The 15,117-nt window shown below is 47.8% G+C and overlaps 1 protein-coding gene across 12 annotated transcripts in view; it reads left to right on the plus strand.

Annotated features, from left to right (window-relative positions):
- Nucleotides 1–15,117, plus strand: part of myt1lb (myelin transcription factor 1-like, b) — a 107,102-nt gene that overhangs the window by 83,612 nt on the left and 8,373 nt on the right. For 6 of the 12 annotated variants that reach the window (XM_042228396.1, XM_042228397.1, XM_014340015.2 and 3 more), the window contains 9 exons: nt 2,225–2,332; nt 3,117–3,343; nt 5,346–5,632; nt 9,584–9,814; nt 11,985–12,106; nt 12,532–12,594; nt 13,308–13,376; nt 14,317–14,379; nt 14,457–14,540. In XM_042228396.1, the coding sequence (XP_042084330.1) occupies nt 2,225–2,332; nt 3,117–3,343; nt 5,346–5,632; nt 9,584–9,814; nt 11,985–12,106; nt 12,532–12,594; nt 13,308–13,376; nt 14,317–14,379; nt 14,457–14,540 (1,254 nt within the window). The remainder of the gene's footprint in view (nt 1–2,224; nt 2,333–3,116; nt 3,344–5,345; nt 5,633–9,583; nt 9,815–11,984; nt 12,107–12,531; nt 12,595–13,307; nt 13,377–14,316; nt 14,380–14,456; nt 14,541–15,117) is intronic. The other 6 variants (XM_014340017.2, XM_014340018.2, XM_014340023.2 and 3 more) reach the window with 6 other exon arrangements.

The raw sequence follows: 15,117 nt of genomic DNA on the forward strand, positions 1-15,117 counted from the left end.
GGACGTATTTTGTTTTTGGTTTTTGGTTTTTACTGTGGGACTTATTTTGGTTATTTTACTTTGGGACTTATTTCGGTTATTTTACTGTGGGACTTATTTTGGTTATTTTACTGTGGGACTTCTTTCGGGGATTTTACTGTGGGACTTATTTCGGTTATTTTGCTGTGGGACTTATTTAGGTTATTTTTACTGTGGGACTTATTTCAGTTATTTTACTGTGGGACTTATTTCGGGATTTTACTGTGGGACTTATTTCGGTGATTTTACTGTTGGACTTTTTCATGTTGTTTTTTTTTTACTGTAGGACTTATTTAGGCTACTTTACTCTGGGACTTATTTCGGTTATTTTACTGTGGGACTTATTTTGGTTCATGCATGTTCGATGGATTCTGTTTGCACCCTTCGTGTCCTTTTCACTTGATTGAATTATCCTTAAACTCGTTATTTTTGCTGTCCTCTCACATTATGTTTATGTGAAAAACTTATGGAGGACCAACACTGCCATATTTAAAAATAAATTAGTTAATCAAAAAAGCTGATATGTCTTTAAATACGTAAAACTTAGTCTGATGTGGTTTTTTTGCTGGCTACTTGTAGTCACACTACAGTGAAAATTGGACAGCAACTTAATTGCAATCAGTTAAAATTGGTCGTTGCCTGGTGTTTGTGTTTAATCTTTTCGACCAATGAGACGCACAGGCCTTACCATGCAACACCCTCAGCCTCTGCTGGGAGGCAGCCTGCCTCCAAACAACAGCAGCCCGACTCAAAGAGACTGGCGAAGGTTTTACTTACAAACACAGACGGGTTGCAGACATGCTGCACTCACCTGAGTCAGTCTGCAAGCATCAATTCCTGTTTCACATCTGTGAAGTTCTGACTGGACGGTGAATTTAAGCAGTTACATGACAACATGACAACAGTTTCACCACTTTATCAGAGTTAATAGGTGCATTATAAGAGCTATGAACCTTTAAAATTTACCCAGAATGCACTTTTTGAAATTTCCTGCAGTGAAACGTTGGTTTCTGCTCGTCTGCGTCACAGACATCCCATCATACCAATGCTGTTAGAGAAAAAACCCTTCAGACTTTAGACTATAAAATATTGCTGTGGTATCATTAATTATAATAATGCTGATTGTGATGGGGCCACGACAGGGCGCTGACTGAAGGTCCTCAAAAATATTCAAGTTGCACAATGAAAACCTCAGAGGCTCTTTGAGTCGTTACTTAGTTATTTTTGATTATAGCAGTTTTGGTCTTCCACAGATAGCCCTGCCTGGATCGCAGGACGTAATTAAAGTAGTCCAGCTGCCATATTTTAGTCGAGCCTGCTCCGAATGCAGCAGCTCGGCAGCATAAATCATTTATCAGCTCGCGGCGGGAAAAAATGGCATTTGTCAGGTGCAGGTTTGGAGGGAGAAACCAAAATAGCAGGGCGCTCGTGCCTGTCAGACGGGGCGAGGTGACAGTGAAAGAGGAGTGTCACCCACAGCAGATGCTCAGGGAGTCGGGCGTAGCAACAGCCATTAGCACCTCTCTGCCACTCAGCCGGGGTGACGGGAGAGGTGCAGACCTGGGAGGACCAAGAACGCCTCCCCGCCGCGCTCGGTGACACGGCGGCAGCGCAAAACAGGCGCATGCTGCAGACGTGGAGCAGAAAGAGCTGATAGAAGCCTCCATCGTGTGCTCCTTCACACTTCCCCATCTGATGCACCCTGATGGCAGGTGCTCCACGCTGGCTCCGGGCCATTGTCACACATCATTTTTCCAGCGCTGCAGCTGACAGCCTGGATGGAGAATAATCGGGGTTAAGGATAACAACATGAACTTTTGTCACATTTGGTCAGTTATTTGTCAGGAGGAAGTTGCGCTGCGTTTCCTGTCAGCAGGTGTTTGAAGGAAACGAGCACGTTTGTCCATATGGGAATATCTATTCTGAGAATGATTTTAAGCTGTTCAACCAGAAACACACAAGCTGTTACTGACTGTGTTGTTACTTAAAATGCAAATTCATTAATTTTCCTCACTTTTTAACACTTTGTGAACTACGGTAGACGCCGCAATCGACTGTCTGACAGGCAGATGTGCTCGAGCTGTTTTCAGCCCGGCTGACGCTCTGACAGGCGCTCTAACGAGCCCGACGCTTCGCGGCGTGTGCGTTCGTTGTAACACTTTCACCTATCAAAACGCGTCCTCCACCACCCGCTCTCTCTTTGCAGTCTGTCAGGGTGTCCCATCGCTGCCGCCGAGAAGCTGGCCAAAGCCAAGGAGAAGCACCAGAGCTGCGACGGGCCCAAGTCCAACCAGGCGTCCGACCGAGTCCTAAGGTAGTATTCACTCCACACCCCCAGAATTCAGCACAGTGTGTTGTGAATGCAGTGCAGCGGCAGGCGGGACGTGGCTTTGTTCTGGTTTAAGCAGAATAAAATGCTCTTGTCATGTTGGAACGTTATGTTCTTTCTTCACGTGCATCCTGTAATTGAGACTTGACGTCTTCCCCTTTTTTGTTTCATGCTCGTGTTCTCCCGTCCCCTGAGAACACATCCAAGAGACCGCATGTTCATCGCTCTGCTCGTCATGGACGCTTTATAACATTTAACAAAATTGGCCTCATTTATCAGAGCGAAGGCAGAGCTTTTTGAACGAGCGCCTCTGTGATAGTCATGAAAATGCTGTGATGAAAAAGTCACAAGTAATTGTGCGTTTTATATTTATATCTAACTGAACATCAGCAGTTTAAGATCTTGCATTTCATTTCTTCTCGGTCTCCGATTGAGGCCATAAACACATATCAGATGATGAAAGCGTATCAGAAGTATGCAAGTGAAATAAAAGCTTAAATTTAATTTAGCTGTTTTTATTGTCTACGCTTGAAAAATACTTGTAGCGGGATTATGTTTTTGAGAGAAGAGCAGAAACATCCATGCTGTGGCACATAAAGGGACACGTCTCCATCATCCAGCCCCACGCTCCACCCTCTAAACCTCCGGTATTCCCATCTTCCCCTCAGTCTGCCCATTTTTAGCCGAACCCCAAGTTTCCTCTCCTCCCCCCGTGGGCAATGTTGAATGCCTCGGTCCAACTTCCACCCCCTCGTCATTTATTTTCCAGGCCAATGTGCTTTGTCAAACAACTGGACTATCCACAGTATGGTTACAAGAACAATGTTTCCACCAGCACGCCCCGCTCCAACCTGGCCAAGGAGCTGGAGAAGTACTCCAAGACCAGCTTTGACTACAGCGCCTTCGACGGCGGCAACAACCACCACGTGTACGGGAAACGGGCCATCGCTCCCAAAGTGCATGGACAGAGGGACACGTCGCCCAAAGGCTACGACGGTACGACAAACTCGAGACGTTTGTGTGACGTGTTTTCTAACACGCCGATGTTCCTTAGGGAGAGACATTGGGACCATGTTAAACATAATAAGTAAAGACGAATTTTAAAAGTCACTGAAATGAGTTTTCAAAGAGAAAAAGATTCAAAATAGACAGAAATTCATTTTCTGTTTGTTTGGTTCAGTTTGTTAGTAAAAACACTGAAAACCAGTAAAAACTGCACGTTTTTCAATAATACACTCTTCACTGTTACAGTGTAGCAACTAGGGGTGTTTAACTTCACTGTTAAAATTTAAACCTTTGTAGGGCTGGGTTTTTATAATCGATTTACCGATTAAAATCGATGCTGGCCTGGATAATGTGATATCGATTCATTAAAATCCTGAATCGATTTTTTATATAAATTTATTTTGTCCGAAACGCCAGAATCTCAGGTGAAAACCTCACAAAATTTCAGCTAAGACAGTCAATGAGAGCAGGAACACGGATTCTGCACAAAGACGTAAACACAAAGGACCCGCGGATCAGAATCAGTGAGATGTGCTGAAAGCTGAAAGCCGACAGCTCGCTGATTCTGATGTTTCGGCGGGTTGAGCTTTGTGTTTACGCCCTTTTTGCGCTGATTCTAAAGCTGTTAGTTTATCTCCCTCAAACAATATTGACCGAACCAGCAGCAAAAGAAGATCCAAACTACGCTTCACATAAACATCGTCATGAATTCACTCTGACTTTTACTGTTTTGCTTCCACCACAATAAAATCACACTTCATGCACAGCTCTCTCTCTCTCTCTCTCTCTCTCTTGCTCTCTCTGTACTTCAACAACAGTTTCCCGTCTAAAAGTCTGTTTTCTTCATTATTCGCTTGTTTGTTACGCACAAGTCTACCGTTGTTTACAAAAAAATGCTGTTTTTTTCCTTTTACTTACTTCCGAAAAGAAAACCTGATTTCTGCTGTTCAACAGGCTTCTGAACAAATTTAAACTTTTTAAAATTATGCAAAATGCAAAACTCTGTGTCTGTAATAAAACCGCTGTAACGTCAGAGGTAACATTCATGTGTTGATTAATGGTTTTCTTTCGTTTTTGATCTACTGCAGAATATTTTTATAAAATCCAGGCCAGGAAAATCACCTTCATGTGTTTCTGTGTTTTATCTTCAGCTACTTTGACACAAAGGCATCTGCTGTGATGCTCACACCTTTGATAAAGTCTCGCGAGTGTCAGCTTCCTTTTTATAGATACAAAAATATGTAAATGTACTGATCTGAATTATAATATTTCTGACTGTCTGAGGTAAAATTTCCCAGATTCAAATCGAATTGAATCGAATCGAATTGAATCGTGGATCGAATCGATTCTAGAAATCCGTGACAATGCCCAGCCCTAGTAACAACCTTGAGACTCAGTGTAGCCCCGCCTTCTCCTGCTTCCTGCTCAGACTCTAGCAGCAGAATGACCTTCATGTTTTATTCAGACCTCAGAGCAGCGACCGAGACACAAACTCATCAGGCAACAGTTCACCGAGCTCAGAGGTCAGCTGACCTGGAGGCTCCAATCACATCCTGCCCCCTGCTGCTAATTAGCAAGAATGCAGCACATGGGAAAATTTGCCAAAGTGAAGATTAGTGAAATAAAAATCAGTAATTTTAAGAATTCAGCAAAGTTTCACTTTATATTTTTGAGAATTTGTGAAATGTGAACGCTACTGAAACCTTCAGAGCGACTAACTCTGACATGCAAAAACTTCTCAGTAACTTCTTTGCTCTGCTGAGAAAGAAACTGTAAGATAAGAAACAGTGAACCCTGTGAGTTTGTGACACATCTGCAGCATCTGCATGGAGCACGTCTAACCCGGCGTTAGTCAGTGATGTGTTGAACTAAAAGGTTTTGGGCTTCGACTCGCTGTTTCAGGCCTGACGTGTCAATCTGACGCTTTTGCTCGTATTTCTGGAAAAACTTCTGCTTCTTCTTCTCGTGTTGAATTTCTCGTATGCATCCGCAGCCAAACGTTACTGCAAGAACTCCAGCTCGGCCAGCAGCACCACCAGCACCTACGCCCCCAGCAGCAGTGGCAGCAGCCTGAGCTGTGGCGGCGGTGGCGGAAGAGGGGGCGCGGGAGGCGGCGGCGGGGGCAGCAGCGCCAGCAGCACCTGCAGCAAGAGCAGCTTCGACTACAGCCACGACATGGAGGCCGCCCACATGGCTGCCACCGCCATCCTCAACCTGTCCACGCGCTGCCGGGAGATGCCCCACGACATGGCGGGGAAGCCGCAGGACCTGTGCTCGCAGGTAGGGCGCCGCCACGATGTCCTTTAAATGCACCTGTTGTAAAGTGAGGTCAGCAGTCTTACTCAGTCTCACACTGCCGCGCATGGAAGTAGAAGATGAAGGCAGGAAGTCAGACACAGGAACAGCTTAGAGAATCAGTTCAATTTTCAAAATAAAAGACCCCTAAGCGCTGCTCCTAACATGCTCCCGGAGTGATGCGAACTTCTGCGACGGCTCGAGACCGACGTGCACCCGCGGGGTTACACAGGTGCAGCACTGATCCACCGCAAAATTATCTCTGTGCGTCAGTCATACCAACGCTGACAAGGAGCGCACACACACACACACACAGATCCAGCCTGTGTCTCACACTCACAGCTCAGCGGGCAGTTTTTTATTTTCCGTCTGGGGATCAGATAGGAGCAGGACGAGGCCCCGTTTGACACGGCGTGAGTCCAGTGTGTCATTTCTGAGGAGATAAGGTGACGGTGTTCCTGTATTATCTGCGCCCGGACGCTGAGCCGGAAAATGGAGGCCGGAGACGGAGCGCACAGCGGCGGGCTAATGCTGGCTTAATGCTAATGTTGACAGCAGAGAGCACAGCGGCGAAGGACAGAAGTGAGAATAAAGGAAATGTGGCAGATTTGTAAATGTCACAGAGGAGAGGAGGTGTATCGCACAGGACTCGGGGTGTGGACGGTTTCTTTATGAAGCTTTGCACAAACACACCTGTTTCTCAGTCAGTCCCTCCTCCTCCTCCTCCTCCTCTGTCTGCTGGTTGAAGGATCGGTCTGTGCCACGTCGTACAGCACTGAGGTCCAGTCTGACCGAGGCACCTCCACACTGTGTTCAGCCGAGTCAGAGGCGGAGCTTTCGGCCCCTTTTACAGCTCATTATTACACAAGCTGAGATTTTACAAAAGGTCACTGCTAACCATTTATGCAGGTCACAGGGCAGTGCTGTAAACAGAGATACCTGGACCTCCCTGCGAGCAGCCACCTCCTCCAGCTCCTCGGAGGCATGCCCGCGTCCTGGGTCTGCTTTGCCAGTACAACATCCGACACACCTCAGAATGAAGCCACCCGGAGGTTTCCTGGTCAGATGAACCCCCTCGGCCGACTGTTTTCTACTCCGAGTTCCTCCTGAGTGACCCTGCTGCTTCTGTCCTCCATCTATCACATGGCTGTAGAAACATAAGTGTACCAAGAAATCTTCACCACAACAGACCAGTACAGCGCTCCTCTCTCCCAACTTATTAATAAGAACCAGAGAAGTTGAATTCCTTTATTTGGGGCAGCAACTCCTCCCCAACCCAGAGTGGGCGGTCCTCTGTTTCCTGGTTGAACAACAATCTTGAACTTGGAGATCTGCATCTGCCAATCACTCTCTCCTGGTAGCACCTCGCACCTTCATCTCTGTGCCAGCCCTTTGGCTCAGGCAGAAGTCTTCCTCAGGTGGAAAAGCACGTTTGTGCACGTATGCATGTAGAAGGATGTGGACCAGACTCGTGTTGCTGACTGAGATTGCATCTATAACACTTCTGCTTCTATCCTGTCATGTTTGTGCTCGTCCTGTGGTCGACATGACAGCTCTGTGGGCCAGAGGCTTGGGCTGCAGACTTCCTTTGGCTCTCTGTGATGTCATAGAGATCTGCTATTCAGATCTGTTGATGAGGGGCAGCCAATCACAGGAACGTTGAAATCAGCTGGAAATGTGTCACGTTATTATTGTACATAATAATCGTCGTTTGACATTCGCATAGGTCTGAGAGCGGCACCGAGAGCAGGAGTCACGGCGACGGGAAAGAGCAGTCGCAGGAACCAGAGAGCAGAGCGAGCAGCGAAGCTGGTTTTATTTTAAGAACTGGAATTAGAGGGCGGAAATAATGCGGCCAGAACTAGTCAGCGACCTGGCCCCTTTACACCCAGCATTGCCATGGCAACAGAGGCCAGGGGTCACCACAGGGGGTTGGGCGGATCAGGAAGGCGGCTCTCTCTACATCTCATCCTCGTTAACTCGATATGAAGGGGTGGGTCACGTTAATTGGGCAGTGACACACAGTACAACAGCTGACAAGGAGAGGGCGATGTGCTGAGCACGCTCACGAGGGCAACAAGTCAGCGGCACGCACGGCGAGCCACGTGGCGCCACGGCCGTGCCTCGCACACTTTGTTTATCACTGTGCTCTGTTTGTAACCACAGCAGCACAAAGGCGCAACCAGTAAAACCAGTAAACTTTCACTCTTACTTACAATCCACAAGACTTTCATCCAGGACACTGGAGCTCTGCTCAGCGAGGTTTGCACAAGATCCGGTTCTAGTTTAAAAAGCCTTTGTCCCGGACTGCTCCGTATCCTGGGATCACAGCAAAGACGGGAGAAGCAGCCCGATGGGTGACGACGTTCAGTTACGAAGCCTCGGACATGAGCGAGTTTGTGTGGAGCCCCCTGTGGAGGGTGGAGGACACTGCAGCTGTAGGGCTGGGTGAAACCTGCACAGAGCCTACATGTTTTATCTGACAGGTTTTACTCCCAACAAAACACAAAATATAATTCATGAAACAGACTGAGTCAGTCGGGGAAGCTGGGATGTGGTGTGTGTATAATCCAGAGGACTTTAATCCCAGAGAACGAGCTTCAGGTTCCCTGTGGGGACTGTGTTCGTTCCCTTGTTGGATTATTCTCGTTACACTTGTTTTTCCTGTTTGTGGAACAGACACAGTGCTGTGGAAAAGTCCTCTTTCACGATTTCTTAGTGTTTTGCATATTTGTTTCAGAATTAGCTTTGATATCAGACAAAGACAACCCGAGTAAATACGGGGATGATTTAAAGCACCAAACTTTATAAATGATGAATAAACTGTAAACACGTCTTTACTGAGTTGAGCTCCACACCAGCCTGATCGCTGTGAGACGAAGTGAAGCAGGCTGGAGATCAGTTCATGTCCTGAATTCAACGAGGATCCAGAACACACGGCGTGACCTCAAACACAGCGTCTGGATTCAGACTGTGGTGCACAGAGTGGGTCCTCCACAGTGACGTCATCACAAACACTGACTGCAGTCATTACAATGGTGAAGTTCAGGGAGCAGTTACTTTTGCACACAGGTGTGGATCACTTTGTCTCTGCATCATTTCCTCAGGTTATCTTTGTAAGCTGATAAATCTGCAGAAACTAAGAAATCATATTTTCCACACGACCCACAGAGACAAACATGAGCTGCACAGACGCGTCCAGCAGGGAGAAGCCAGGCTTGTATTTCAGCTGTTTGGGGATTTTTAGGAGACGGGACTCGTGCATGATTTACTTTATGTTGTTCCTCATGTGATGTTTTCCTCCTTGGATAAACGAGCCTGCAGCCGGGACGTTTGTTGGCTCCTTGTTGCTGAAGCCTCGGTTGTTGAAGTCTTCAGGTCCCGAGTCTCGGCCCACTTCGTTACAGTCCAGTTCTGTCTCTATTTTTGGGCGTTGTTTCAACCGCCGCTGCTCATCAGCCCTCCCTAACCCTCAGCCTCTGCTCCCCCCGCGATGTCCGCTCACATTAGACTCACACCGACACACAAACACACACTGCAGAGCGGTGGGATGGAAGGAAAGAGAGACGGAGACAGAAAGGAAGAGGAGGGTTCGCAGAGGGATGCGCTGACGACCTCTTCGGCTTTTTGACCCTCTCCTGGATCTGTTACTGTGCTCTGCTAATGTTTCTTCCTACGCAGACTTGGGCAAAAACACCAAACAGAATTGGAGCGCTGTTTCAGATGTTTGAACTGCAGCTGCAAACTTTTTTTCCTCCTCAGTGTTTTGCCATCTCTGACCGTAGAGCCTGAAAATGTTTGACTGCTGTTAATCAGACGCTCTCTCTCTCTCTCTCTTTTATCCCTTTCTCTCCATCCCCGCCTCTTCATCCTCCCGACTTTAAACGCACGCGCACGCCGACCCCGACCCCGACCCCGCCCCCGCGCACCCTCCAGAGTCCCGGTCTAGATGTCGATGAGAACGGTACGTTGGACCTGAGCGTGAGCAAGCGTCTTTGCAGCGGCGGCGCAGGCGACTCGGTGCTAACGCCCCTTGAGCCCATGTCCCCCCAGAGGCAGGCCGCCCTGCTGGGCTCCCGCTGCTACGGCATGGGGGACGCGGCAGACTGCTGGGACCTGCCCGTAGACTACACCAAGATCAAACACATAGACGAGGACGAGAAAGAGGTAAAGGGGTCACGGCCTAAAGGTCGCCGAGATCACGTCTGTCTCCATCTTTGAATGTTCGTGACGGATGAGTGACGCGCAGGAGGGTGAGGGAGGGGAGCGGCGGACCACAGGCGGCCGTGACGCTGCCGGTGATAATTACAAAGCAGGAGTGTGTCTCTGGAAGCTGATAGACCATACAGTTGGCATGCGTCACTTACGCTGTCTGCTCAGCGAGGCTCAGCCCAAATTATCTCCCTCCAAGCCATTGATTCAACACTCTGTCTCCAAGTCAAACATTTGCACTGCCGTCTGATCGTCTTCGAGGTTTCTTACCTCGCCGTCTGACTCGCTGTTATATTTGGAATCATTAGAAAGTCATATGAGGGGGATTTTTGAGGGAAACCTAATGAATCTGCATGTTAATTGATGTCAGCGCCGCCGTGCGTGGAGTTACCGTCTCTGTTTGCGTCGTGCTCGCTGCATGCTGGCTTTCTGTTTTTACATTTTGCTCCTCTCCAAAAATGAATTATGCAAAGTAGCACCTTGGGAGGGAATCGGAATAGCTCATCTCATCAAAGAACTGCAGGAAATCAATGCACCACTGCTGCGACGGGCGCATGCATGTACAGTACATGTGCCTCTTTTGCTGTGTGTGAATATTCATAAGAGTGTGTGTGTCTCTTTGGGAGTGTGTAGATGCTAGCCTACTTTCTGCATCTCCGAGTATGCCTGCGTCGTTCCCCCGCGTGGCCGCCTCGCAGCCTGCGCTCCCTTTAATTGGCGAAACTGGCTGGCCCGACCCAGCGTCGCGCACCCTGAGACAGCTTGAGTGCTGGATAATTTGGGCTGTATCTGGACCTGTCTCTTTATGGGCATTACTGTACATACACTGCAAGCACTGAGGGAAGGAAAAGAGGATTTGCATCCACGGCTGTCGAGCCCCGGCCGCAAGCACTGCAGACAAAGGCCCACAGAACGCAGGCTGCAGCGTGCTGGCGCTTCACCGCAGTGCCATCTAGTGGCCGAAAGCTGCATCATGAGGGGGCCGACTCCCTGAGTGTTCTCACCATGAATGTGTGCAAATGCATGAGGGAGGCAGTGCTTCCTCTCAGGGCTTACTTCCTGTCAGACTGACAGCGATGATCGTTCGACCCACACGTGACCACATCGAGCTCGTCCTACACTCACTTTGGTTTATTGTGTTTTATCAGACGTCTCCTACATTTTAAGATTTCACGCCCGCTGAGAGACGATCACGAGTTTATGAGAAGAGAGACGCTCGCGAGAACGAGTGCTTCAAAATGAATTCATATATTTGAAACTGCTCACGAAGGCTGTGATCACAAGTTTGTGCGAGAGTCTGTGAAGCTCAGAGCAAGTACGGAGGATCGAAACTGCCAAAACAAAGGAATAAAAAGACTTTTACATAAAAAATGATCCAAAATAAATACAGGAATTAAATAATTTATAAATATATAATTTATTGATATCTGTGTTTTTATTTGCTTCTTTAATTGTCTCCAGTTTATTTTCCAAGCACACAAAAAATTATAAAAACAATTTTGGCAATTTGTGCCTCGAGGCTACGGAGGACAGGAACGGCCAAAATGAAAGAAATGCAATAAATATATTCATAATGTCAGTGAATATTTTATCAAATGTGAAAATCATTACCTTTGTTTTAATGTTCCTGTTTATTTAAAAGCACATGCATAAAGAAATGTAACAGCAAATAAATCCATAACTAAATATATAAAAACAGCACAGACACAAATAACAATGAAACATCATTAACTCTATTTAAATTATTCCATAATTATTGTACTTGTTTATTTACTTTATTTCTTATATTTAATTTCTTTTATGTGGCTTTAAATTATTTGTTTTGTCATGTTTCATTTATTTCTACGCAGACGTATTTAATGTTTTGGCTGCTGGATAAATGAAGTTTATCTAAAAATGTCTCGCACATTTATTATCGGAGCCGTTTATTTATTTCTGTATCTGTTTAAATTTCCGTACAGAAGTTTGTTCCATCATATTTGAAAATGTGCAGCTGGAAAAGATGTCGATGTGATTTGAGGTGAACTGTTCCTTTAATGGAAAGATTGGATTTATTGAAAAGTGTAAAACCACTAAAAACCTTCTTTCCCCCCATGTCTTCCTGCTCCACGTCCCCGTCCCACAGCCGGACGACCTCGACCCCTTCCACGACCTCCTGGACGACCGCTCCTACACCACAGACGTCAACATGCCGAGCCCCAAGCCCAAATTTCTCCAGTGCAAGGAGACGAAGAAGGACCTGATAACGTAAGCGCCCTCCCCCTCTTCCTCCTCCCACCTGACCCCACCTGCCTCTCCCCACTCATGCTCTGCTTCCCCTCCACCTTGTTTCTTCCTCCATCCTCCTCTCGGCCTACCACCTCCCTTCCTCCTCCCCCCGTGCGGCGCTGCTGGCAGTGGCTTTGCTCTATGACTTTTATTTCCCAGCGTTGTCCGTGTGTCCACGCTGATCTCAGACCTGGTAAATCCTGCGCTGCGGTAGACGCTTTATGGACGCGGCAGCCGTCAGTGTGGAGATGTCAGGAGTGTGAAGCAGAGACAGTGAAGCTAAACTGGAAACAATGAAAACCGAACACACCAGAAACGACCCCCTCCCCCGCTTTTTCTCTAATTTTCACTTTTCCTTCTCCTTCCCTTTGGGCTTATAAATCTGTCTATTTTTCCGGTGGCAGATGTCCCACACCGGGGTGTGATGGAAGTGGTCACTTGACGAGCAATTTCGCCTCACATCGAAGGTGTGACTTCCTTTTCTCCTGGTGGATTCTAAGTCTATTTCTCTTTATTGTTTTCAGCTTACCTCGACTATGCTGTCAGACACCTGTAGGCTCTCTCTCTCTCTCTCTCTCTCTCACTGATCTGTTAGCCCTTTGACTATTTGACCGGTCACGCTGAAGCGGGGCTGAAATACGGAATAAGAAGAGACTAGAAATTAATTAAAGATCGGCTACATTTTCCTAAGCTAAACCCTGGGATGAAGCCATCCCTCGATGGGCCGTGCGTAAAGCCGTCTAAGCTGGTGCTATTCGGTTCTCCAGGCCTTTCCCACAGCGTGATGCAGACTAAGCATTCAGAGACGGCAGGTGGAAGCAGAAATGCTGAGTGTGGGACGAGTGTGCACGGAGCGAGCGAAGGCTCACGCTTTTGGATTCCCCACATCGAAACTCACGGCAAAGTTTCCGGAAACGCCCTTCAGCCCCGTTTGAGCCGAGCGCCGCACCCAACCTTTGGCCACGGGCGCAAATACTCAGAGGGTTAATGTTAAAGCTCAGCTCCCTGCACGTGCATCATGGCTTTATTACATTTCCTGGTTGATATCGTGTGTTTTCTGTGCATGCTTTGGAGCGGAGTGTGAGTGCAGGCTGCTTGTGTTGTGTTTCAGTAGTGGGAGTGTTGGAGTTTTCCCTCCCTGATCCTTGTGTGACTAACGCTCCACTGCTGTATTTTCCAGTCTCTCAGGTTGTCCTTTAGCTGACAAAAGCATTCGAAGCATGCTGGCCAACAACGCGCAAGAGCTCAAGTAAGGCGTGACATGATTCACTCACACGTTTGATTTGTATGTCGAGCTCACACAAATGTACGCGCTGCTGACGGAGAGGTTTGCAGGCAGGGCCTGAGTGAAAGAGCTGAGGGGACTGAAGAGGTCCGAGTGGGAAAGACGTGCATGTGATTTAAATGTGAGGACGTAACGACAGCAGCAGGAGCTCGCCGCATATTTTAGAGATTTTATGGCAAAAAAAGACGTAAATATTGTTAAAGAAGCCTCCGGATTAAGATCAGTAACGTCCTCACATCTGCACGCGGAGCTGCTCTAACCCTCAAGTGATGATATTTGTACCGGACGGTGAGCTGATCAGTGCTGAGTAACATCCCAGAATTTCACCTAAACTGCAGCTCGGACTTGTTGGCGGCTCAGTTACTACGGTAACCTCTCGGCAGCTGTGTTATCGGTCAGATGATGTGATTTAAAAAGCTGAGCACGGCCGTTATGAAAGGATGGGGATTGGCTGGCTCTTAGAGCCTCCGGTGGACGTTAGAGGAACTGCGGTTTCTGACACTGAAGCGCACGATCTGATAACCTCGTGTCGCTGTTGTTCCCACATCATCATAATAAATGTTGTTCCAGGTTCAACATCGCAAGTGACCAATCACATTGTTGTGACGTCATACTTTTGCAACTTTGGAAAAAATGCCTTAAAAAAAAAATCGACTTGACTTGCGAGAAACCACCTCTGTCCACCAATCCAGCAGTTAGAGTTCGTTGCATTTCAGTATACTGTTCTTTAATAAACGGTAAACATTGTACATATTGTCCTTGCAACACTGGAATTTCATAAATGAATGAATGAATCAGATCATCCGTCTTAAGCAGACCTCGCAGCTCTTTCCTTTAGATGAATGTGGCGCGTTGCAGCTGAGATGCCGTAGGCCCTGAGCCCTTTTTGCGTTTTGTGCCCCAGGTGCCCGACACCAGGGTGCGACGGTTCGGGACATATCACTGGCAACTACGCCTCACACAGAAGGTAAAGCACCGCCGCGCCGTGCACGTATTAATCCTGCAGATCACTCTCCTCTCTGTAACGCTGTCATTTATCTACAGTCTTTCAGGGTGTCCGCGTGCCAGGAAAAGTGGGATAAAGATCATCCACAGCAAAGAGAACAAGGAGGACCAGGAGCCTATCAGGTGCAGTACAGACACTCATCATCTGTCTTCTGTCTCCCTGAAACGCCGTGATAACTCCTCCTCCTGGACCAGCTCTGCTCGCCACATATTTCCCGCGTGACACGTGATGTGATGAATGACTTTTAAATGATGCAAAGGAGCCGTGCACAGCTGTGCCGCTGCTCGCCTCCTGTAAGCAGGAGTCAGTATGAGCTCTGACAGGACGAATGTCCTCGGAGGGCAAAGTTTGTGCCGGAGTGTGAAGGAGAAAGTCGGAGAGCGCGGGTTGTGTGAGTTCACAGGAGGCTGGGGGAGGTTCTGCAGTCTCCTGCAGACACACACAGGTAGGAAAGACAAAGAGACGGAGGCAGAGAGATTGATTGACTTTAGCCGAATCCCGCGATGTGCTTCTCTGGCCTCAGCTCTGCAGCTGCATTGATTTCTCTGGTGGTGCAGAGCACAAACAATACTCCGACGCTCCTCATTCTGCCGGATTGCGAGGACAGTCTGCTCACGCTGACCGTGTTAGGATGCTCCGTGGTTACAGGGCGTGCCGAAAGAGGAAGACAAGCTGCTGCAAACAAGAGCGTCTTCCTGA

The sequence above is a fragment of the Haplochromis burtoni genome, unplaced genomic scaffold, assembly GCF_018398535.1.
Source record: "Haplochromis burtoni strain Fernald_Lab_line unplaced genomic scaffold, NCSU_Asbu1 Contig_321, whole genome shotgun sequence".
In the NCBI taxonomy this organism is placed as follows: domain Eukaryota; kingdom Metazoa; phylum Chordata; class Actinopteri; order Cichliformes; family Cichlidae; genus Haplochromis; species Haplochromis burtoni.